The sequence below is a fragment of the Urocitellus parryii genome, chromosome X (genome assembly GCF_045843805.1).
Source record: "Urocitellus parryii isolate mUroPar1 chromosome X, mUroPar1.hap1, whole genome shotgun sequence".
Classification (NCBI taxonomy): domain Eukaryota; kingdom Metazoa; phylum Chordata; class Mammalia; order Rodentia; family Sciuridae; genus Urocitellus; species Urocitellus parryii.
Genome location: NC_135547.1, coordinates 105,362,185 through 105,388,907, shown reverse-complemented (window position 1 = coordinate 105,388,907; position 26,723 = coordinate 105,362,185). Strand labels below are relative to the sequence as shown.

The 26,723-nt window shown below is 32.6% G+C and overlaps 1 protein-coding gene across 3 annotated transcripts in view; it reads right to left on the bottom strand.

Moving 5' to 3' along the window:
* Dmd (dystrophin) overlaps nt 1-26,723 on the bottom strand; it is a 2,014,880-nt gene that overhangs the window by 1,644,767 nt on the left and 343,390 nt on the right. For all 3 annotated transcript variants that reach the window (XM_077794046.1, XM_077794047.1, XM_077794048.1), the window contains exons 6-7: nt 20,361-20,533; nt 14,012-14,130 (exon numbers count right to left, since the gene is read on the bottom strand). In XM_077794046.1, the coding sequence (XP_077650172.1) occupies nt 14,012-14,130; nt 20,361-20,533 (292 nt within the window). The remainder of the gene's footprint in view (nt 1-14,011; nt 14,131-20,360; nt 20,534-26,723) is intronic.

Below are 26,723 nucleotides of genomic sequence, written 5' to 3'. Positions count from 1 at the left end.
TTACTGATTTTTAGATAAAGTTTGCTACTTTATAATCATCTACTGCTAAAAATGAATATCATTATAAATTAGCTTGTAATAAATTATTTTAAATATTTCTTATAAGTCAAATTTCAGGTCTTTCTTTTATTATGCATCAGATTGTCATGAAGAACTTTTTCTAGCTTAGAAAACAAAACAACCAATAAGGAGGAGGAAAATATGTGGTGAAACCCAAACCCATTCCAATACTATTTCCTGTCTTCTTTATGTTAATTCCTTAATCTATCAGCCTGAGGATAGATCATGTGATCAGGTGTGAAATCCTGACTGTTCCTCACACAAATTAATGAACCTCACTCACATTTTCACATAATTTGCTAATGTAAAACCCACACCTTCAACAATAATCTATTGTGTGCTTACTAAAAGAGGCCCTCTTTTAGGTTTTGGAAATTCAGCTGTGAATAAGAATGATCCCTGCACATGAGGCAGTCACCACTGATTAAAGGATTGGAACCATCTACAGTGTTGTCATAAACCAGAAGTACGATGGAAGGTATAAACTCCACAGCAATATAACTCAGAATCCATTTTTTCCTCAAGGTTGAGATTTATATTACAGTGAATATCACTGACAAAAAAATGAAACACAAGAAAGACCAATATTCTTGTTGTATTGATATTGCATTAAACAGTATTAAAATAACAAATCAACCACAGATTTTGAAGACAAAAATCTTTGTACCTTATGTTTCATATTCTACCATAATGTCATATTCTTGCATTCTTTTACGTAATTCAGATAAACCAGGAACTTTTCAGGCACAAAGTATTAACTGCATAGCTAAATGAACAGAGTGACTTGAGGTATTCCCTTCTCCCTATCTACATTAGTAATCCCCTTGCCCTCCTAGTGCTTTAAAGTGTGTCAGTTCTCTTAACCACAACCAAATTTCTGGCCGGTATCTACCTTATTTCTCTTTATTCTAACTCCATGCACCAAAAAATGTACATGTAAGTGCATGCACAAACACACACACACACACACACACACACACACACACTAAGACAAAACTGCTCACTTTATCTGTCTAAAAAACCAAATTACTTTAAATATATGGAAGAACATTTAAGAATAGGTAAAGAACATCTGAATCACCCTTGGGAGAAGTAAAATTATGTGTGTTTGCTCTGTTTTTTTCCCTTTATTCCAAAATGCATGGTATTGTCCTCAAAGGATTGCAAGATACCATAGTTGATATCTTACTATTCTGAGTGTTCATGTGGACTCCAAGATAAAAAAGAAATTTATTATTGTCATTTGCCTAGTCCTAGCTGCATTTAAGTACTAAATAGCTACAGACATTTTTAAAATAAAAACTAATTTTGAATAAATTTTGATGACAATTATTAAAATGATCGTTTTCCAAAGTAGATTAAATATAAAACAGATAATTTCCCAGACTGTACTCCCCAAATACAGCTAGTAATGAAAAAGCTAGAGTCTGAAGTTGTAGCTCAGTGACAGAGCATGTCCTTAGAAAGCATGAGGCTCTGAATTTAATCCCCAGTATGAAATAAAGAGAGGGATTTCTTTTCTCATTATATATTATTATTATGATTCCAATTATTAGATTTTCAAAGAAAAAAATGACCTCAAACCCAGTGTGTATAATATGAAATAAAATAAAGACAAATTAAAACAAAATAAAAAGGATAGTTTAAATAGTTATTTAGGACCAGAGAAACATGCTATTCTGGCAATCTTAAATAACAAAGCACATAGTTTTTCTGGGGTTCAGCTATGAAATGTACAGTGGAAGAAAAGCATCTTAGGCAGCTGGAACAGCAAGTGCTAAGCCTTGAATTGTGTAAATATAATTCTGAATAACTGTATATTAAAAGGAATGGAGGTACAGCCAGAATAGAAATATGGTTAACAGGAAGTGGTCACAGAGATGAGAAAAACTTGAAATACAGTGATGGCTGTAAAAGTAGGAAAATACATAAGATTTAGTGATGTATTCCAAAATACAAACCATAAAGCATCATGGTGGGCTGTAATTTTGAAAGATAGAAAATGTGGAATCAAGGATAATCTGCAGGGTTTGCTTTGAACAACTGGGTAAATTGATCAAGGCATTACTTATTGATCTAGGGAAAACTGAAAAGTTTTATAAAGGTTGTATGTTCAAATAATCATTTCCTTGAGGAATATAAGGTAATCAAACAAAATACTGACCAGAAATTTCATTTAGTTTATATTAAAATACAGTTTATATTAAAACAACATTTGAAGCAACCCTTAATTTTGAGTCAATAAGTTGATGAATTATTTCATTACAAGTAGATCTAATACTTCATTTTATCGATGTTTAAGGCTATTTAATTTACCAACTTAAAGTAATTTAAAAGACAGATTTATTATTACAAAGATTCCTGAAATAAGCCTTTAGTGTCAATGCAGACATGGTTGATTCATGAGAAAAAAGAAATATCCTGAACTTATCTATGTGTTTAGAGGACAAATTAAATCACCTTTTAAATAGCCCCAGGATGTTCTCAGCCATTAAAAAGCAGAAGGCTAATAAAACAACTGTTCCTGCTAAATCATTTTCTAAGTTTATAAGTAGATGTCCTCCCTTATATATTTTATTGGCAATATATGTTACTTTTATAGAGAAGCAGCTTTTTTGTAAGTTCTCAAAAATGTTAAGAACACCTGAGGTGTTCTGTAGGCCAATTTCTCCTATAAACATTGACTTAAAATAATTTAAAGACCTTATTCTCATGTTGGAGGTAATTAATTACACTCGATTGAACTTTTAAAAATGCACTGCTCAAACCTGTGGGGGGCATGCTCATGTGTGGATTTACAATGACTTTTGCACATTTTAGCTGTGTCTGTCCAAATGAACAAGTTTAAACATGAGAGGAAAAAACTCAGAACCTTTTATTGATCCATTAAGTACTGTCACTAAAATTCATATACCTGGGGGATACACAGATTATAGAGCAAAACTGATTCTAGACAAATGGATTCTGATTAAAGCCAACCTATTTGTGGCATTAACAACATAGAACATGAAGTTAACTAATCCATTTGCTTATTTTAAATGGGCACATGGGATCACAAACTTATGCTCTGGAATAATTATTTTGCTGCCATTTTATTTTTTTTTCTTTATTGTCCCTTAGTTACTATTGAAAATACTTCTGGAATAAGAGGTCTTAATCAGCTGTGTGAATGAAAGACATTTTTATATCTGAGAAAGTTATCATCAAACCATTGATAACAGGACACAATAATATTAATTAGGATCAAGATTAGAGGATAGGTGGGTCAAATGGTGGTTTCATTTCCAATTTTCCAAGAAATCTCCATATTGCTTTCCATATTGGCTGCACCAATTTGCAGTCCCACCAGTAGTGTATGAGTGTACCTTTTTCCCCACATCCTTGCCAACACTTATTGTTATTTGTATGCATAATAGCTACCATACTGGCTGGAGTGAGATGAAATCTTAGAGTGGTTTTGATTTGCATTTCTCTAATTGCTAATGATGGTGAACATTTTTTCATGTATTTGTTGATTGATTGTATATCATCTCCTTGGTCTATACCCAAAGAATTTAAAAACAGCATACTGCAGGGACATCGCCACATCAATGTTTATAGCAGCACAATTCACAATAGCTAAACTGTGGAACCAACATAGATGCCCTTCAATAGACAAATGCATAAAAAAATGTGGCATATATACACAATGGAATATTACTCAGCAATAAAAGAGAATAAAATCATGGCATTTGCAGGTGAATGGATGGAGTTAGAGAAGATAATGCTAAGTGCAGTTAGCCAGTTCCCAAAATCCAAATGTTGAATGTTTTCTTTGATATAAGGAGGCTGATTCATAGTGGGATAGGGAGAGGGAGCATGGGAGGAATAGACAAACTCTAGATAGGGCACAGGGGTGGGAGGAGAAGGGTGGGGGCATGGGGTTATAAATGATGGTGGAATGTGATGATCACTATTATCCAAAGTAAATGTATAAAGACACAAATTGGTGTGATATACTTTGTATACAACCAGAGATATGAAAAATTGTGCTCTATATGTGTAATAAGAATTATAATTCATTCCACTATCATATATAAATAAAAAGAGAAAGAAAAAAATGAGAGGAGACAAAAACAAAAAAAGAAAACCAGAATAAAGTCAAAAAGTCACCTATATGACCACCTCTGTATGTATCTCTTCTCACCTTGACAACACTTTGGTGTAATCATTGTTTGAGTGAGAATGCCATTCTGTTACAAACAGGTGTTCTAGTAATAAACATAAGAAGGAATGGAGAAGAAGGGGGTTAGGAGAGAGAACTACAGCTGTCTAAATATGAGATAAGGCAAGTCTCCCTTAATCCTTAAGAGAATGTTTTGGTGACCAATCTTTCATGAAAAGCTAGTCTATTTCTCTAATTCTATTTCATCTGATGGATAAAATATTTCTCATTAATGATAGCACCATTAGCAATGCTATAGTAATTGAAGATTTGATCAGTAGGCTTAGTTACTCCTTCAGGAAGAATATGCTAGAGGTCTGAACAAATCTTGAGAGAATAGATTCTAAGTGTTATGTTTTTAAAAGACATATGCCATGGAACAATTGTTCTACTATAATTATCTTTACCTCATGTGTATGTTCTTCTCACTTGATAAGCTTTTAAAAATAGCTGGTGCCAAGGCTCTCAGTTCAGATTAATGAAAGAGAACACCAACTTCAATCCCAATATTTTCATAAAGCTCCCCCAGGTAGTTACACAGACAGTCCCATTAGGAATAACATGGACTTCGAGACGAGATAAACTTGAATTTGATTCCAGCTCAGCGATCTATTGGCTATGTGGTCTTAGTTTTAATAAAATTCTCTAAGGGTCATTTATACACTAAAGATAAACTGTTATGGAATTATTGTGTACAAGAAATATGGTAAAATATGTGTTATTTATAACATGGCTTTCCTACTCAAATTTTAGGGGTTTTTTTCCCCAAAAAGAGCTTACATATTTGAATTTATATTGCTGATGATAAATTGGAAAAAATCTTTTCAGGGCAAACCTGCTCTTCAATTTAAGGTAAAATTTTATTCATCAATATTGAAATGATATCTCACAGGAGCAATATGACAGGACAACTGATATTTCCTAAAAAATACTGAGTTTCAATCACTTTTCAATTTTAATAATTCATCAACCTCTCATTTAATAGTTATAATAGTTTACTCATCTGGCAAATGGATATCTTGTGACACATTAATTCCACAAGTTTGTCATAAGACAACAAATCTAAGTGTGTAGTTCATTATTTTTCAATATAATCATGAGACAATTGTAAAATTTCTGATTTCCTGCTACAAGAATTAAATTCTATTGTTATGATAATTAAATTACCCTGATTTAGAATTAAATGATATCAACCAAAACCCCAGTTCATCATTATTTTGCTCAAATATTATTTTAAACCAGTACATTTTTATCTTGAATTTCACATTCCATCTGATAAATGGTCCATTCATTTTTATATAATTACTTAAGTAGAAAACATATGTGTCAATCTGATATTTTTATCCCCAGTACTGTTTTATGGTGTTCAGATAGTCATTTGCAAGTTCTATGATATATCATAATTATTTATCAGTTAATTCCATTTTGAAGATAATGAAATAAAACAGGCCAACTATCAACAAAATATACTTTACATTCAAACCTTATCTTTGACAATTAGAATTACATCAAATTTTAAAATTTATTTGTGCCATTTTATGCCATGTTTTTCTAACATTATTTAAATATTAAAAAGGATTTTGTTTAAACACCTTTCTGTGATTATAATGCAGATGTGAAGTATGAAACACTTTAAGATTTATTTATTTATATTTTCATAGCTCAATAGTGTCATGAACATCTTATCATGATATACCTTTTTGCACCATCCACAAAATATCTTTGTATGTAATATTGCCATGGAATGCAGTAAAACAATCCAAATATGGCAGGTGAAACTCTTTTCTCTCCAGTTATCTAGCCAAATGTTTCTAAACAAATTGGGTATAGAACCTCATCTACAATATAAATCTGAAATCACATGATTATTTAAATTACCCAATCCAGTAAGAAACTCCATTGCTTTACTATAGCATATTTGGTATATTGAAATAAAAGCTGCTAGAATGGATAGAACATGTAAATTGGCTATTTTGCCCAAGTCAAATTGTGATAAATTATACTAGAACCTGAAAGGTTACTAGAAAATATTGGTAAAAAGGATGGATTATTTATAAACACAGGTCTCCTTGTTTTCTTGGTATTGGAATTGCTTTTTTTTTTTTTTTTTTTTTTTTAATTTGAGACAGGGTCCTGCTAATTTGCTTAGTGCCTTCCTAAATTGCTGAGGCTGGCTTTGATCCTCCTGTATGAGCCTCTGGAGTCACTGGGATTACAGTTGTGAGCCACCATACCTGGCTTCCCTGTCTTCTAAATGGGTGAATTTGGGTCAGGTACATTCAATTGTTTCATCCATACAACTTCAATGAATAAGCAGGACAAAAATAGCTTCAACTTATTAATAATTGGTTCAAATTGTCCTGAATATGTTCAGGTTTTTTGTTTTGTTTTGTTTTGTTTTGTTTTTGTGGTACCTAAACTAAAAACAATGTAGAAGACAGGAAATCAAGGAGACACAAACCAGGCATGATGTTGCATGCCAGTAATCCCAGTGGCTCTGGAGGCCTAGACAGGAGGATCCTGAGTTCAAAGCCAGCCTCAGCAACAGCGAGGCCCTTAGCAACTCAGTGAGGCCCTGTCTCTAAATAAAACAAACAAATAAAAACAACAACAACAACAACAACAAAAAAACAGAGACACCATATTGCCTGCCTGAGTGTGTGGGTCTCAGTCTCCTTCTCTCTCTCTCTCTCTCTCTCTCTCTCTCTCTCTCTCTCTCTCTCTCTCCCTCTCTCTCTCTCCCCCTCCTTCATTCATTTTCCCCATTTCTGGTTCTTCAGGCTGTTGGGAAATATGAGCTAACATATCTATTTCTTTTAATTTCTGTTGTGACAAGCAATTTAAAAGTTCCCCATCAGGAAACAGGAGATTGCTACATGAATATCTTAATGTGAATATGATAAGCAGTATCATATTAAAGTAATATAACTGCTCATTTTTACATTAATGTCTGTGTTTTATTATTGGTAAATTTTACCAATGTAGAAATCTTCATTATTTATTGTGCTATATATTAGATTTATTTTCTATTGTAGCAATGATGAATCTGAACATGACTCCAGATACTCTGGTATAGTCTTTAACTCAAATAAATTTAGGTGTCAGTAAAAGCTAGTTATGCAGTATCTCTGACCATGGAAAAGAGAAGTGTAAAAATATAACATTCATAGTTAAACCTAAAAATAGTCAAGAATAGTATAATAAGTACCTTTTATGGTTTATATATGAAGTGTCTCCTGAAAGCTCATGAGTCAATGCAAGAAAGTTCAGAGATGAAGTAATTTGGTTATAAGAATCTAAACCTAATCAGTGAATTAATCTCCTTGTAGGGATTCACTGGGTGGTAACTATAGGAAGGTAGGGTGTGGCTGGAAGAGGTAGGTCATTACTGGGGACATGCCTTTGGGGGTAATATTTTGTCTTAAGTGAGGGGAAAGATTCACTGGCACTCTTGCACTCTCTCTCTCCTCCCCTTTCCCCCCTCCTTACCTCTCCCGCCCTCTTGGTACCATGTTACCAGCTACTTTCTTTACCACACACTTCCACCATGATGTTTTACTTTATTTCAGGCCCCAAAGAATGTAGTTTGCACTCTATGGACTGAGACCTCTGAAACTATGAGCTTTAAAATAAACATTTCCTCCTCTAAATTGTTCTTCCCGGGTACTTTGATCATAAAGGCAAAAAATATAACAGTAACCTTGCTCCAATGATATGCACGATAGGAATGTTAATCACAGTTCTTTGAATTTCTACAACAGCTATCAGTTTTCCTAAGCCTCATTATTTGTCTGTGCTTGTCTCTGCTCTTAGAAATACTAATAAAAGTATATATTTAAATTACTCAGCAAAGTATTTTCGAAATTATTCGGTAAAAGATTGTGCTGAGTATACATAAAGCAAGTGAGAGGACAACACTAATTCTAGTTGTGTACCCCTTTCCTTTGCTAATGCAGTTAATACCACCTCTAGTTTGTTCATTTCAACTGCAATTCACTGAAGTTCAAAAGTAAAGGAATATTTTCATCATTATCATATCTTACACTATTAAATTATATAATTTAATCTTAGTGGTTAAATTTTAATGTTTCTTAAAAAAAAGCAACTCTGGAAAAAGTGGTCCCCTGATGATATAATAGGAACATTATTGTGATATCATATTTATATAAGCAGAAGATACTTTCTAATTTCCATGTAGACTAGACAAAGAAATGATTTTACGAGAAACTTAGAATTTATGTTTAGACAATGACAACTTGTAATACCACTAATGACTTTCTCAGAAATAGTAATGTAAATCAATCTTAAAATGGTACAAAGTAATACATATTTTGACATCAAAAAGGCCATGGCAGGGGTGCCGGTATTGTGGCTCAGCGGTAGAGCTCTCGCCTCACACATGCAAAGCCCTGGGCTCAATCCTCAGCACCACATAAAAATAAACAAATAAAATAAAGTTATTGTTTCCAACTACAACTACAAAAATAAATATTTAAAAAAGGCAATGGTGGGCTGGGGATGTAGCTCAGTTGATAGAGTTCTTGCCTCACATGCATAAGGCCTGAGTTCAATCCCCAGGACCATACAAATAGAAAATGGTAATAGTGATTTTTATTCACATATGTACCATTGAAATTTAAAAAAAATATATGAAAACAAATTTGCATGGCACTGAGTTTTGCTCTAAAACGTCTGGAATTTTTATAATAATAAGTTCCAGTCGAAATCCTCCACGCAGGAAGAACAGCAATATAGTCCAACCTCAGTGGAATATATTCTACAATGGGTTCTATTAATAGTCAATGCAGCAGCACAATTCACAATTCACAATAGCTAAATATGGGAACCAACCTAAGTGCCCTTCAACAGATGAATGGATAAAGAAAAAAGGGACATGGACATGGACACACACACACACACACACACACACACACACACAATGGAATATTACTCAGCCATAAAAAAATGACTTCATGGTACTTGCTAGTTAATGGATGGGTCTTTGAAATAAGAGAATCCCCAAAAAACCAAGGCTGAATGTTCTGATATGTGGAAGCTAACCCACAATGGCTGGGCATTAAGAAAAAGAATAGAAGTTCAGTGGAATAGGCAAAGGGGAATGAAGGGAAGGGAGGGTGGATGGAAATAGGAAAGATAGTGAAATGAATAAGACATAACTTTCCTATGTGCATATATGAATACACCACAGTGAATCTCACCAATGTGTACACCCATAAAAATTTAATCCAAAAACTTACTATGGGTAAATGACAGGAATATCAGTAGACAGAAGGGAGCAGGGATGGTGGAGGGGAAGGAGAGGTACTGGGGATTGAATTAGAATAAAATACATGACATGCATGTAGAATTATGTCAAAATGGATTCTACTGTCATGATAACTAAAAAGAATCAATAAAATAAAAATCAACCTAAATGATATGAAATAAGTGTTCTTATTCATAAAAAATTCTAGTTGTTTTAATTAGTGGCAATTCTTCTGAATTGATATATTTTAACCCTTTTGATTATCTTATATAAGCTCTTTAATGTTTCTTGTCATGATATCAAAATATGATGGTTGAAATAATGATGTAAGAAAATAAAAATTGTACTTAAACAATTTATAGCAAACTCAAAATATACAGCCTTAAAGACACTCTTCTCTTTTACAGTAAATGTTATATCTTTTTCTTTGAATATTTTTAAAGACTAAAATTTTTCCTGCATGCAAAGTTAAGCCTGAGATCATTCACTACCCAAGTAAAACTTTCCAAAAGGCAGAGCTAATTCTAAAAACAACTCAGAGTGATGCAGGGATTAGCCAAGCAGAAAATAGAATCTGTGTCACCATTCTCATGAAGTCAAAATGAAGTGGATTAAAACTAAACTCTAATTGGTTTGTAAATGTCATTTTGAGGATACAAAAATTCCTCCCAAGTCCTTGTGTTCTTTTTTGTTATTGCTAGTCAAATTTAACTGTCACCATTCATTTTTCATTCTAAAGTTACCCTAGTAAATAAGTAAGGGCATTTCCATATTGGATTGCATATCCCAAATGGAAATGGCTTTTTATGGTAATATGCAAAAGTCATCTAGAACAGGCACAATGTTTTATCCTTGATTTTTTGATCCCTTTAAAGAGAACATCTTTACTTTGTTATTCACATGGAAAAGCTGACAAAGCACTCTCTTAATATAGAGGGTTGTTTGTGGATTGGTAAACAAACCAATTTGTTTGAAACTCAGGGAGGCAAACATATATATATATAACCCACCATGCATTTATAATATATATCTTATAGCAAAATCACAATAGGAAGTGAACTGTTTGATTACAATAGGGTATATTTCAAAGGTGATAAACCTTTTATATCTGAGAACATAAAAATGCACTATTAAATAATTTCACCCTAGATGTACTTATTTTTGCATATGTTAACATTTAAACACACTAGACATAGCTCTTGAAATTCCTTATGCTAATGTATACTGCTACTTATTTTAAAAGGCAATTTCATTTAAAATCAAACCTCAGGTCTCAAAACACTATTTAAGGCCAAACAAAGCATATCAATACAAATGCAAGATATGAAAGCCTTCAATGTTTCAATGATAATTTAATTTATAAATCAACACAATAAAACGTTATGTTTAAAATTCTAAAAACATTATTTGGTAGGTATTAGCTTCAGTCCTCTAATAATATAAAAAAATTCCCAAGCATAAAACAAAATGTTTCATTAACCTCCTAAGGGGCATAATAGATATGAAATGAAAATTACTTTGGAGAACAGCTGACATCGTCATGCATAAGCTAAAGAAACTATTTGTTTGAATAAAAATATGAACTTTTCAAAGATAATTATCATACAAAGCTTGAAATAATTCCATGAAACTCTACTATTAGATACATTGAAGAGAGTCTTCTAAGTTTTTGATTCTAAGATAGGGTATTCTCTTTTGTGTGAACATCATCAACAAATAAAAATCTTTATGATTTAGTTATTTTTTAATTTCAATCACCACTGATATCATTAGTTGAGAAATACTGAGCAATAAGTTTTAATGCATATTTGGTATTGTCCTAACACATTAGAAAATGAAGTGATAATAGAGATATAATATATAACAGAATTTATGCTGAATCCTCATTTTGTTGACAGCCATAAATAAGCTTTGGTAAACATTTTTTTGGAGGGGTAATGCTTTTTGAACTGGAAGGGAATTGATAAATAGAAGGATATTCAGATCTAAGACTTCATTGGCAAATAACACTATAACCAGTGGTTGGATATCAAAATCCACCTGTATTTTGGTGATATATGGTTGACTATGAATTGCTCAAGTTTGAGATATTTGAGTAGTTTCTTACAGGCTATACAATATACATTTCAATGTACATTTTTTTAAATTTAGAAGTATATGTTTATTTACGTATATCAGGCTCTTTTATATGATAAAACATAGTATTCACATAGCTGTCAATTCTGATTAGAAATTAATCAATATACTTTCTCATTGTGATGTACATTCCTGTATATGTATCTCTATTCCATTGATTTAAAGGAGGATAGAGATGTCAAAAATCATTTTATAATTTATTAAGAAAAATATATATTTTATTTATATAATCAATGGATTCATTAATTTCAGTTATTCAGTCATGTATCTACTTTGTGGTGCATGAGATCAAACTCAGGGCCTTACACGCGCTAGGCAAGCTCCCTACCACTGAGGGACAACTTCAACCTAAAAAAAAAAAATCTATTTTCAACCTGTACACACAAAATAGCTAGAACATGTATCTCAAAGAATGGAAACTGACCAAAATAGGAAAATTTTAATGGAAAACATAACCATGAACAGGCTTATCCTTCAAATCCACATACTATAGTTCTTTTCTTCAGTTTTGAACCCTATATTTTCATTATGCCTATCCTCTATACCCCGTTGAAATAAGAGAAAAAAATTAATCAGTAGTAGGCATCAATAGTGAGGTGACCCATCCATATGCTACCAAACAAGGCACACAATTACTGCAGTTTCTTTCACTGAGATAAAACCTGATGTAGAAGTGTTGTTAATCATTCTCAGAAGCAAGAAAAAGGAGTTATAGGAGTCTCTGCTCAGTCATGCATTATTCAAGGGAGCAGAAACATTTCTGAACTTAACTTCACAAACTCACGATTGGTTATAATTTGATTTCCAAGTACATTTGTTTATTAAGAGCAATTATAGATGCTCCTCAACTTACAATGGGATTATGCTCAAATAAACCTAACAACACACACAACACAAAAATGAAATGTCTTTACTATACCTAACCAACTAAACATTCTCATTTAGTATCACAATATGCTGGAGAGTGTGGGCTATTTCCTCTCATGATCATGTTGCTGACTAGAGCTTGGGCTCACTGATCCCCAGCATCACAAGAGAAGATCATACTCTATGTCACTAGCTCGGGAAAAGATCAAAATACAAAATTCAAGGTACAGTCTCTACTAAACACATGTTGCTTTTACACCATTTTGAGTTGAAAACTTTTTAAGTTGATCGTCTTAATTTGGGCAAATCAGTATATTAGTCCATTAGGAATGAGTAGTCTTCTTGTGATAACTAGCTGATATAAAATGATTTCCCTCCTGATTTGTTTATTACTTTTTGAGCTTCTTTACAGTTAACTCCCGCCTTTCCTGATACGCATCTGCTAGGTGAGCCGAGGCAATCAGGTTTCTGGGTCTGCAACATTGCAACTAGACTGTGGTTGATAAAATATTTGACAAAAGATGGTTCTTTTCTGAGTCATTTCTCAGCTTTTCCTGATGGAAAGTAGCACCACCACTTTTAATGATTTTTCTGGATTAAAAATGGTTCAATATCCCAAAAATAGTTTCATTATCAGATTCTATTATATCACAGCTTCTACCCAAATATCAGCCCCATTGACTCTGTGTCTCAAACTTCTAATTTTAGAGTGTGGAAAAGCCTCCACAAAGTGGGGACAGATTGTAATTTCAAAGAAATTGGCAAACTAAAAACGTGTCTCACAGCTACAAGAGCAGAGATCAGGATGTCATTATCCCTCTAATCCATGTGTCTCAAAGATATTACTATATAGTACCAGAGATAAGGATTCAGGCCATTTAAGGATAATATAAGAAAAAAATATAAATACAGTGCTGCCTATCAACTAAGAAGCATAAAATGAATAAATATCAAATGGAGGACCTCCCCAGAGTTAGGAATTATAAGAGAAGTGTTGCCAGGAATAGATTTACAGACTTAAATAGTAAACCATGTTGCCTTTTATAGAGTATATGAATGAAATTGGCAAGAGTAGCTAATTAATTATAGCTCATTAGTCTATCAAGTCTCTTGGTAGAATAAGCAAAACATTAACTTTTTATAATTATTTGGAGTCAATGTACTCCAAATGCAGTATGCTCCATCCATGAAGCATATACATTTTAACAGCTTTTGTTTTATATTTCCATGAAATTTTATACTTTATTTTTTTACATATTAGCATTTTGAGAACTAAAACAAAGTCAGGCAATTCATAATATAGTGCCAGTTGACAGAACATTTTAAATATACCTTCAATATGGCAAAATATAAGGTACATGGTTTTGTATTTTGTTCTTAGAATGTGAAAATGTCAAGTTTGATATAAAAAAGTTATTAAACTATAATACCAAAAAACTATAATGCCAAAAACAATGGTAGTCTACAAATGAACCAACCTTCAGGATCAAGTAGTTTCTCTATGCCTAACTGACGTTTGGCAATGTTGAATGCATGTTCCAGTCTTTGTGTGGCAGACTGCTGGCAAACCACACTGTTCCAATCAAACAGGTCTGGCCTGAAACACATACATACACAGAAAAATACAGATACAAATCAATCTAGACTGTTCCATAAGATTCACTTCAATTCTGAATTCTCATTCACAACCTGTGACCACAGTCTTTAAGAATTCATTACTATTCTTCTGTTATCCCTCAATAACATTTTTCATTTAAACATGTCACAATTTTAATTCCAAATCCTGACATTATAGGCCTTAAATATATATATAATTTTTGTTTTTTAATTATCCCAAAATAAAATTGAGATAAGAAGTTCCTGAAGAAAATAATTTATTCTATTTTATCTAACAACAAAATTATATTAATCTCATCTAATTTTACAGATTTGAATACTTAACACTTATAAGTAACTCTCAATTTTATAACCCTATACCATATGTCTTCCTGAATTCCACATCAGATTCAATTATCTACTCAGTATCCCCACTTACAAACCTCATGGGTCCCAAACTGAGCTTTTGTTATTTGTCCCCATCACACTCCTTAAAGTCCATTTATTTCTCTAACAGTTCTCCCTCCCTCAATTAACACAAGTTCAAACATGAAGTTGCTAAGAGGAAAACCCTTATAGTCCTTTTTTTGTTGTTTTTGGTACTGCAGATTGAATCCATGGGTACCAAACTACTGAGCCCCACCCCTAGCCCTTTTTACATTTTATTTAGAGACAGGATCTCTTTAGTTGTTTCAGGGCCTTGCTAAATTGCTGAGGCTGGCTTTAAACTTGTCATCTTCCTACTTCAGACTCCTGAGTCACTGGAATTACAGGCATGAGCCACCACATCTGGCCATGCCCAGTGTTTATAGTCATTTTTGATAAATCTGTCATTCTCACACAACTCTTGGTTCAAAATATACCTAAAATCTGAGTATTTCTCACTATCACAACTGCCATAATGCTAGTCCAAACTACCATTTTATTGCAAGAGGTTTCTGACTGCTCCTCTTTCTCCCATCTTTGATCTTGATATTCTATGTTCATGATAGTTTCCATAGTTATATGTTAGAATATGTTTTATCATATATTTCTTCTCAAATCCCTACCATAGGAGAAGTAAAATGTCAGACAAAGCCCAATTTGGTCTGGCTCTTCAGAAGATAACTCCCTGCCTTCATTTCTTGCCTAAATCCTTCCTATATTTGCCTGGAGTTATGTTCTTCAGAAATCCTCATCAGTCATTCCTCTACGTCTTTTGGGTCTTTACTCAAAAATCACAACATTGGTGAGCCCTACTTTGCTACTCCCTATCTAAAAATTCATGCCCCAAATCAAACTTACACATACCCATTTACTTGTCTTTTTAGCTGCTTTATATGGCTCTGATTAGCAGTTACTAATGCTTACCATATCATTTAATTAAGTTAATCATTTTATCTGTCTCCTCCATGAGAAGGTAAAATGTAGAATATTTTTGCCAATTCTTTTCACTACTAAAATCCTTCCTTGATATGCAGTAGTGGCTCAAAAATATTTGTCAACTACATGAGAGAATGGATGACCACACACTATATTTATGCCATTTTTTGATAATGGAGAAGACACAAGGGAATATAAGAGGCAGATGTTAACTTATAAAGATTTTAAATCTAATGACAAAAATACATATACTACAATCAGTTAGTTAAAATCTACATGTGAATAAATACAGATAATAAGGTTTTCTAAAAATATGTGGAGGGCAATAAAGTTGTTCAAGGCTTAAAAGAGTCTTAAACATTGTCTTAGGTTTGGGTTAAAAAAAGTATTTGAGAATCAAATAGAGTTTGAAGTTGTGTGAATATTAGAAAATCAAAGTTCTTAGAGAAGGAAAATACGGAATTAGGTAATCAAGAACTCATAGGCCAAGTATCAAGTGGGAAGAGGTATGATTAGGAAGGGGTGCTGGGATGACTGGGCATGAAGCCTTGGCTATTAACAAATTACACTTTATCCCAACAACATAGAAAATTGTTACAGAGTGATTCTTCACCTTTTCTGATCCTAGACACCTTTGAGATTCTGATGAGAGCTATGAAACTTTTATATGGACAAATAACCTATCTATATTGCAAATAAAATTACATATAATATTAGACCATTTGAATCTGTTAATGGACTCCTAGTTAAGAGCTCATGTCGGGCTGGGGTTGTGGCTAAGTGGTAAGCACTTGCCTCACATGTGTGAGGTACTGGGTTTGATTCTCATTGCCACATATAAATAAATGAATAAAATAAAGATTCATCAACAACTAAAACAAAAATTAAAGAACTCATGTTATACAAGGGAAGAAGTTACAAGGTGCCTTATTAATTATGTTTGGAGAACAATTTGAAACAAAGGTACAAATTTATTTCTCATTTCCTTATAAGCAGTTCCTACCTCATTAATAAATCAGTATTTTGAACACTTATAAGAAACCCAATGAAATCTAATCCCCACCCTCATTTACACCTAGTTACTCTAAACAGTTAACAATCTTTTGAAACCTAAAATATTTATATATTTGGGAAGTGCCTCTACTGATGGGAAAAATATGAGAAATAAAAAATTCTTAACTATTTGGAGGAGTTTCAACTTCATTATGCAACCTCTTCCTACTTTATTTCTTTGTCTCTAGATGGTTGGGAGTGGAATAGAATATGGTGGGAACATATGGAAAACTAGTTCTCTCATGTGCAGTAAACAAGATTTAAATGAGCATGATGGGAATAAGTAGAAATGCTTCCCATTCTAACCCTTTCACCTCCTTTCCTTTAACTTTACTTTGGCTACTAACAGACCTCCTGTGTATGGTGGTTTATTTTATGTAACTCATGAAATGTATTTGAGTTTCAGTGTTCTCATTTAGAGAAGGATTGTACTGAAATGGGCTTTGAGTTCAGTATCAACATTAAAAAGTGAATCTATTTTCAATCATTAAAATTAATTAAAAATCAACATATTAAATAGCTATGCTTTTCACATGCATAAAAATTGCAAAACTAACCAACTGTAGAAGAAACCCATCTAGCTTTGTATGCTAACATAGAGCATAATTCATAAATAAGAACATGTAACAAAGGACATCAAGCTTTTAAGGAAGCTAGCACTATAACTGACACAGTGTAGATCCAAAACCCAGATCTGCCATATATTAGACAAATTCTCTTAGGTAAATCATGTAACCTCTCTGTGACTCAGTTTCCTAATCTGTGAAATGGGGTAATTGGAATGTTGATGTCTCAGTAATAGAAGGAATAGTTTACTTAGAGCAGTATCTATAAAACAATAATTATTTTAAAACCACAGATTCTTTTACTTTGTCCTAAGGTTAATTTTATTTATGTAACAGAATATGTATTCAATTTGTCAATTCAACACAAAAATACCTATCTTTATAGAATAGATATACATGTTAAAAATATCGTAGATGCAAGAATATAAACAAAATGAGAGATGGAGGAAAAAAGAGAAAGTAGTGTTATGATTTCCTCATCCTTAATATTACATAATCAATAGTTCTTTTCTAAACTTGATGAAATTTTTTTTAAAAAGAGAACTATCATATCATTCAATGTCAAAGTTAAAATTTATGGGAACAAAATGATTATAATATCAGTAATAAAATTAGCAAATAGATGGGAATGAGAAGCAATATCTGTGGGCTCACTATTAAAGAAAAAATACAGGGACTGGGGTTGTAGCTCAGTGGTGGAGCGCTTGCCTAGCATGTGTGAGGCACTGGGTTCAATTCTCAGCACCACATATAAACAAATAAAAATAAAGTTCTATAAACAACTAAAAAATGTTTAAAAAAGAGCAAATACACATACTGTCAGAAATCAATTTATCAAGAATAAACATATATAATACATATTGTTATTACAACTATTAGAATAAAAAATTAGAACTAGCTGGACAAAACTGCATCTCAAGACAGCAATGTGATGGGGTAGGTTTGGGGTCATGAAAACAAATTTGATGTATTTTTTCCTTTTCCCCCAGCTCTAATGTCTGTTTTTGGTTTTGGTTTTGGTTTTGTTTTCTTCTGTTATAATAAAAAAAAGAATTAGCAAGATAATTGCAATTTTAAAGTCATTGCAAATTTATCTACATATTTTTTAAATATTTTCTAATCATTTATCATTGGGATTTCCTGTAAAAATAGAATCTGGCTTCCTTTCAACTGCACTGTAGTGGACTTTGTGCTTTAAAACAAAACTTTTAATTTCCAAGGCCGTTTGTTAATCTTTATGTTCTATATTAAGCTCATGCCTTTGTTCTATATAGCTTAGTCACTCAATTATTGAAATCAGGACACCTTATGACTTTTCTTAGTGTACCAATGACAATCACCTTGGAACACAAAGTTCCACATTTTTTTTACATAAACAATATGAACAACTGTCAAAAACAATGACACAGATGATTCATGAAAGAGCATTAACAATTGTAAGGAACCTCTTGAAAACTAACCACCTAATGTATAAAGTAATAGTTACTGATGATTCACTAGAACAGGGGAGCATATATGAATAAGGATATTTTGAAGGAGAAAGAGTGGGTCAGGGACAGGGCCATCTGGATCTATTTACTGTGTTACCTAGAAATATATTCAGAAATCATAAAACAGAACATTAACAAATGTAGTCTGTGAACATGCTTGCAAGATTTAAGTCTTCCACTTGAAAAGAAAATGTTAAAGAGCCAACAAGGACTGCATAACCTGATCCTCAATATTTTTGTTCATCTGCAAATGTGTACATGAAGAGCAAGATCAATATTTTTTCAGGCCCTTCGTGTGAAACATGTGGCTGCATAAATGAGCACTGGCTTATGATGCAGAATGAACATCTCTATCCCTTCTCACCTGACTATATTGAAGCTGTGGAAAATCTTTCTTTTGTCGTACTTAGGAAAAACAATGTGTTAACAATGCTTAACATGCTGATTGGGTGCCAGGCAGCCTTCTTTCTAAAATCAGGTTGCTGAGTCATTCACCTGGAAACCCAGTCTGGATGGGGTTAATTAAACCCAGCTGGAGCATGACACCTAACAAAAATGCTTATTTAGAGTGTGTTTGCCCTTGGGTTGAGTTTTACCATGAAGACAATTTATATTCTGAGCTTCTCTAGAAGCAAGATTGGCATAGGAAAATAGTAGACTTGACAGAAAAAAAAATCAAAGTGACAAAAAACAACTTCACTGAAAATTAGGGAAGATGCAATCCAACAGCATTTCAAACACAGGTAATTAGGCAATGCAATTGACTCTGGCTGGAGTAGAAGGTACAGGTAATAATACAATCAAAGTAGAATTCCCTTAGAGTAAATATAATATATAGATATATGGTATAGTATATATGACATAACACTATATATAGTGTATATAAATGTATTATATATTGCATATTACATGTTATATATAAATGTTAGTTTTTACATTGTTTTGCTTTTTCTTGAGCTCTTATTAAATCATTTACTGAACTTCATTATACAAGATAGTCAGATAGCTTTAGTGAACTTAGGAAATACAATATTGTATGGAACATAATTAAGGATGTTTGTTTCACTGTATTATACCGAGTTCTTTCTATGAGGATCCACAGAACTCAACCGTGCTTTATAGCAATTTCTTTGTAGCTCCAGAGAAATTGTTTCTTTTGATATTCTAAGCATTGAGTCATAGAATTAACTGTGTTCTGCTCTTTGCCTTGGTTGCTAAGATGCTCAGAGCCTCTTTTAACCCTGAAGTAGAAGAAAATATACAGGGCATCATGGTATTTGCTATATAGGTTTTACTATATCTCATGAGACAAATGTTTCTCTCTGTACATTATTTATCTGATGATACTGATAAATTTTACAACAACCACTAACATGAATTTTGGAACCATTTTTAGTTATATAGTTTAGGCTCATACCAATATATTATTTGTACAAGAGAACAATATCATTCTCAATAAAGTTAGAATACAACCTATTTGTTCTCAGAGTCCAAATTTTAAATGTTTATCTTCTCCCCACACCATAACCAATTTCATGCTCCAGGAATTTGATATTTCAACAACAAAATGATATATTATATGAAAAGTAGGAAAAATATGTTCCATCAGTACATTGTAATGAAAGGTTAGATCAGTATTATCAACATATGTTACATGTGACATGGTAGGAAATGATCTGGAACCAACCTGAGGTAAAATATATCATCATCATCCAAATGAGTACTTACAAAATTATGAAACAACTCAGTAGTATCCTTACCTATGACTATGGATGAGAGCATTCAAAGCAAGGCCATCAGACCAGCTAGTGGTGAAGTTGATGACATTAACCTGTGGATAATTACGAGTTGATTGTCGGACCCAGCTCAGGAGAATCTTTTCACTGTTTGTTTGTTGCAATCCAGCCATGATATTTTTCATTACATTTTTTACCTACATGTGTAAAGAGATATTTATAAGAAAATGTATTCCTTGAATAAAAACGCTGCAAACTTTAATAAGAAAGCCCTCTGTCTTGTGAAAAATCATGGGAATTTTAGGGCTAAATATTAATGAAAAGTAATAGATTTTACCGAGACTGAATCTACTAAAATTGGTTAGAAATCTGTTCTGAGTGGGTGGTGCCTATACCTTATCATTTGTTTAATATACTTATTGTTACTTATGGGTTCTGCCTTATTTAACTATGAATCTACTGTTTGTAGAACTGCTGATCTTCTAGCTTTCAAGGGAAGAAAAGAGACTTATGGTTAAATTAGACTTAAAATATTAGATGCATTTTTAGTCAATAACTTAAGATCAATCAGTGATTTTTTTCTCTTTGATAGGAAGGATAGGACAGTGGGTAATAAAACACTTTTTATAAGACCTAGGTTCAGGGACTGGGGTTGTGGCTCAGTGGTAGAGTGATTGCCTAGCATGTGTGAGGCACTGGGTATGATCCTTAGCACCACAATAAGACAAATAAATAAATTGTGTCCATCTACAACTATATATACTATATAGTATACATATACTATATATAGTATATTATATATATGTATATATATATATATATATACACACACACACATATATATGAAAAAAATTAACACACAGGTTCAAATTGTGCCTTTGCTATTAATTGTGAAAGATAAACTTAACATTTTTTAGCTTCAGTTTTCTCATCTAAATAAGAGTGTTGTAATATAGTAATTGTTTTAAAGAAAATCCTAGGTTCATACAATAAGTTATAACAATTCAAGTTATAATTATTGACTGAAATAAAAAATGACTACAGAAATGCTTGCATATTTAAAAATTTCAAAAATCAAATCACCCAAATTTAATGAAATAACTTAAAGTGATATTTATGCCTAAGACTATAGCTATGTGGCCTTGATTTTATTTTCATTAATTAGTTTCTGTACATTTCATTCTCTCCTAGGCTTTGTGTATCTGTAAATGATATTCAGCAGGATATTATATTTCAAAATTTCATTCTAAGTAATTCAATGCAGAAACCCATCCTAAGCATTTTTTCCAAGTTTCATGAATTCAGTGACACCTCATTATAGGATGTACTGTCAATGTACTCTATGAAAGAATATTTACTAGGCTACTTTTTAAATATAATTTAGGTCCCTTGTGAGAGATTTAAAGGAAGTATATAAGTAAACATGATTATTCATTACCACCAAGGGCTTTCCTTTTTGGAAGTATATATATATATATATATATATATATATATATATATATATATATATAAATACACACTACCAAAATTTAATCAGATGATGAATATTTATTATTCATTCTAAATATGACATTTCATTTTGTTTATTCATCCATGTAGAAGTTAACAAATGCCTTTAGGGTAAATACATATTTTAACATCTTCAATTTTATACATCTTTTTATTAAACATTCAATGCAAAACTTTTGATATAAAAAATAAGTATAGAATATAGTATAACTGTATTTTGTTTATTTTTATGTGGTGCTGATGATCGAACCCAGTGCCTTACACATTCTAGGCAAGCACTCTACCACAGATTTACAACCCCAGTCCCCTATACTTATTTTTAAATACTTTAAAAAATATTTAGAATTATATTTCATTAATGTGGTAATAATATGATTATATGAAATGTTTGAATATATTTGTCATGATCTCTTGATAGCTGTACCTATTGTTTAGGGACAGGTTATCTACTTTTCTTGATTCTTCCTTGGCCTGCTTATTTAGTCAGTTACCCAGTGAATAAATAGGTCAAATTATATAAGATATATACTTTTCATATTGTATTCTAAAATTACAAAGTTCATAACCTACATGTACAGCAATTGTAGGACAGGAACTTGGTGTCCTGTGTTGAACCAGGGTTGGAATCAACAAATACTAGCATAGTGGTAGTGATGGATTTTCACTGATCAGTCCACCCTTCAATGATAAATAAAATTCATTTGTGAAATGCTTGGCCAAACTGCCCTCTATGTACATAATATTAAAAGAAAACAAATCCAAAACTCTTTTAGCATCATTGTCACTAATTCAGCTTATTAGTCTCAGTATCATTGGCAGGACTTCTCCTTGGGTGCAAATGTTTTGGAGAAAAACTAAAGGATAATGTGTAATAATCATTTGTTTTTTTTTTTTCCTACATAAAGAAGTATTGCCAGAAGAATCACTGAGCTGCACATAAAATGAGGCTATAAGCAGAAAATTTTCCTACACTAAGGAGTTACTGTCCCTGAAAAAAGAATCAATTTAAACTAATATGTGCGTGTATGTGTGTGCTACAAATATAATATAATTTTAAAAACGTTTTGTTATAGATGGACACAAATATTTATTTATTTATTTATTTTTATGTAGTGCTAAGAATGGAACCTATTGTCTCACATGTGCTAGGCAAGCGCTGTCCCACTTAGCTACAACCCCAGCCCTGAAATAATTATTTAATGGAAAAAATTAAAAGGTGGTTTATCAGTGATTTTAAAAAAGAAGTAGGCAAAGATGGTGTGATGGACATGGAGATGCATTGCCAAGGCTATCCTGAAAGGAAGGTCTTATAGTTCAAGCTGTCATAGCATCAGGGACTAACTGAGTTGCAGTCCTGTCACATAAGGTCACAAGCTTCCCAGGGCAACGCAAGTCTAGTGACTGATGAAAGAGTGTGCTATAAACACTCAGCCATTTTCATCCAACCTGGGACTACTTTGAAAGGTCATTTAGCTTCAACTTCACCATGGTGGGTGGTTGAATAAGATTGTTCTTGGGTCTGCATCATAACTGTTGCTCTTCCATTTTCTACTCCTACCACCTCTGCCCTTCTCCACGTATTGGTCCCAAGAGAATATTTAATAAATATGCTGCCTGCTAAATTCGACTTCAAAATCTACTTTCTGGAAATCAGCATGTGATCAGCATTCACTGCAGAGGAAGAACAGGGTGCAAAGAGGTAGGAGTAGTCTTCTGTAAGAAACAAATAGTTTGTATGAAGCTCTGCAAAAGAGCAGAATGAAAAGTGTTTTGCACAGAAGTTCATAGGTAGGAAGGAGTTGAAAGGACTTTCATCAGTGCAAAAAAATCATGATTCTTTCATGATTGTATGTTCTATAAATAATACAAATATATCAGTATGAATTTCCTTTGGAAATAAATACTTTCCTTGGCTTAGTCAGCAAAGATGGGAACTTAACTTCTAATAGAATACCACTGTTACTAAGATACAATTTGATTTCCAGCTGCTTTGCCTGAGTTTAGTTTACTACTCTAAAAAGGATGGTTTGCACTTAAAAAAAAAAAGAAAGAAAAAGGAAGAAAAAGATACCAAACACACATTGTCTACATGTCAATTTTGTTTAAAGCCACTTACTCCTGAAAATATGCATTATTTTTCAGGCTAACAATTTTATTTGAAGTGGAAACTAGAAAAACAGTGACAAGGATATAGAGTTAACATTGCTGACTTCAAAGAGAAGTCCTCCATAGCACTATTAATAACATAGCATGTGGCATTGGAAGAAAAGATTCACGTCATTTTGGTCTTAATAACACTCTTAATCTGATAGATCTGGAAAGTACATTAAGTTGACCAGAGTGTCCTTTAATCTTTGCTGAGATTCAAGGGCTTCTTCTACTATTTATGAGAAAGGCACACATATGATCTTACTAAAAACATATTTTGGAATTCAATGAGTTATGATGAAAAATTTTGACAATTTTTAAGAGTGTTTAGTATTTTTAAGAGACTGAGGCAAATAATGGAAGAGAAAGATGAGATAAGTAGGCCTTGTCTGAGAAGAGTCTATATCCTTGCAATCAGAATAAGGTGGTCATGCAGAATACAGGTGGAAAATAATAGGGTATAGAGCAGTCTCAGACAAAAAAGCCTAAAAATAATACTTTTAGTAGTCCTGGGTATAAAAGCTCTTCCTCTGCATGCTAATATAATCCTCCAAAACAAAGCCAAACAAAATGGACCACTCACAAACAAATTAATAAAACACCATAAATGACTGTTATGAAATTCTATCTTGAAGTGAGTTGAGATAGAATAGGAAAAGACTATGAGGAGATACAGAAGGATGAGATTGTATGAGAGAGTTTGGAGGATAAATACAATTGAAAGAGTCTTTTGGAACTATGCATGCCTGAGTTCTCCTCTTTGCTTTGTCATAACCAATATCTATGTTACTCAGTGTGTTCTGCAAACTGGGGTCTCTCCCTGAACAATTTGTTACTAAGCCCTAAGATAAATACAACTGAGAATATGTTGGAAACTTTTACAGCCATTTCATAGAGTAGTATTCACATTGATTGTATTTAATAATAAATAAAAAGGAAATTTGATTTTTTGTGTCATATCATTTATGGAATATTTCAGCTTTGTTGTATTTTACATATTATAGATTAAGGGAATACTCTTCCTCTGCCAAGCTATTATGAGAAGTGCTAAGGAACAGAAAAAAAAAAATTGGTGGGAGGTGGGTTATGTTTTCTCGCTGGTTTTATTTACACCATCACTACATGGAAAAGGCTGGAAATCAGCCAACTTGGGCTCATGTGAGGCTCTCATGAGCTATTCTCTGTTGTCAGCATTTATAGATTAATTCATTCTCTCTCTCTCTCTCTCTCTCTCTCTCTCTCTCTCTCTCTCTCCTCTCACATTGCTGTGAAATGCAGTTAAGTCTGTTTGGAATATTAAAAGACAAGAGAGATCAGTGTAGCTGCAGAGTTAAGTAGGTAAACCTCTGGCCTACATACTGTCTGATATAGACATAAGACCAAAGATAATGTAAGACCAATCTACATTTCAAGTAAAAAAAATAACTCTACTACATGAAGTAGTAATAAAATAAGTACCTCAACAAGGGACATCAAATATGCACATTGAAAGAAACTAGACACACACACATTCACACACACAAAAAAAAACACATACAACAGGTGTTACATGATTCTGCTAATATGAAATGTCAAAAAGGGCAAGTATATAGACAGAAATAGATGCATGGTTCTCTTGAGCTGCAGTAGGAGTGCAGAATGACTATAAATGGACAAGAAATTTCTTTTTAGGGCAATGGAAAAGTGCTAAAATTAGGTTGCTGTGATGGTTGTACAACTGTAAATAGAAAAAACTAAAATTTTTGCTTAATTAGGAGAAAAAAAACTATTTCTTCCTCAAGATAGTTGGAGAAGCCACTGAGAAACATAGTGAAGCCATATTCATACATGATGAATTTTATACTGAGGTCAGGAAAGTTTATAGAACAAAATGTCATTTCAATAGAGCAGTTTAAAAAAATAATCTCTACAAGTAATAAAGGCAGACATATATGAAGTATCCTCTTAATTCTTAAAATATGAGTGGAAATGCTAAGCAATCAATGTCACTTGTATCATACATCTCAAATAGAATTGGTGCACTTTATTGGCTGTTTTACAGATATGTTCTCATTTAATCTTGATAAAAATATATACATACACATTCAACCTTCTTTATCTCTTTTGACAGTGAGGGGGGCTATGGTACCCAAAATGCATGACATTATATCCAATGCCACTAAGATGTAAGTAGGAAAGTTTAAATTTAAGCTTATCTGATTAAAATGTAAATATTCCTTTCACTTAACTGAAAGATCTTTCATCAATTTTATAAAGGTTGAATAAATATAATATTCAGAATACTCTATCCTCAAGTGATTGATTAAAAATGCAATTTTCAAATCAAATTGTGAAGAAGCATATATAACAGGTATACTCATACAAATATTCATATCCCACTAATCTTTTTTTTTTGGATACTGGTATTGAATTTAGCTATAATATACTACTTAGCCATGTCCATAGCTTTCTTTCATTCTATTTTTTTATTTGTAGATAGACATAATACCTTTTTTTTTTAATGTGGTGCTGAGAATGGAACCCAGTGCTTCACACGTGCTAGGTGAGTACAATGCCACTGAGCCACAACCCCAGCCCTCATTCTTTCTATTTTGAGATAGGGTCTCACTAAGTGGCCTAGGCTGGCCTCAAACCTACAGTCTTTCTGCCTCAGCATCCTGAGTAGCTGGGATTACAGGTGTGCAGCACCATGCAGAGCCAATCCAACTAAACTTTTACACTAACAATATG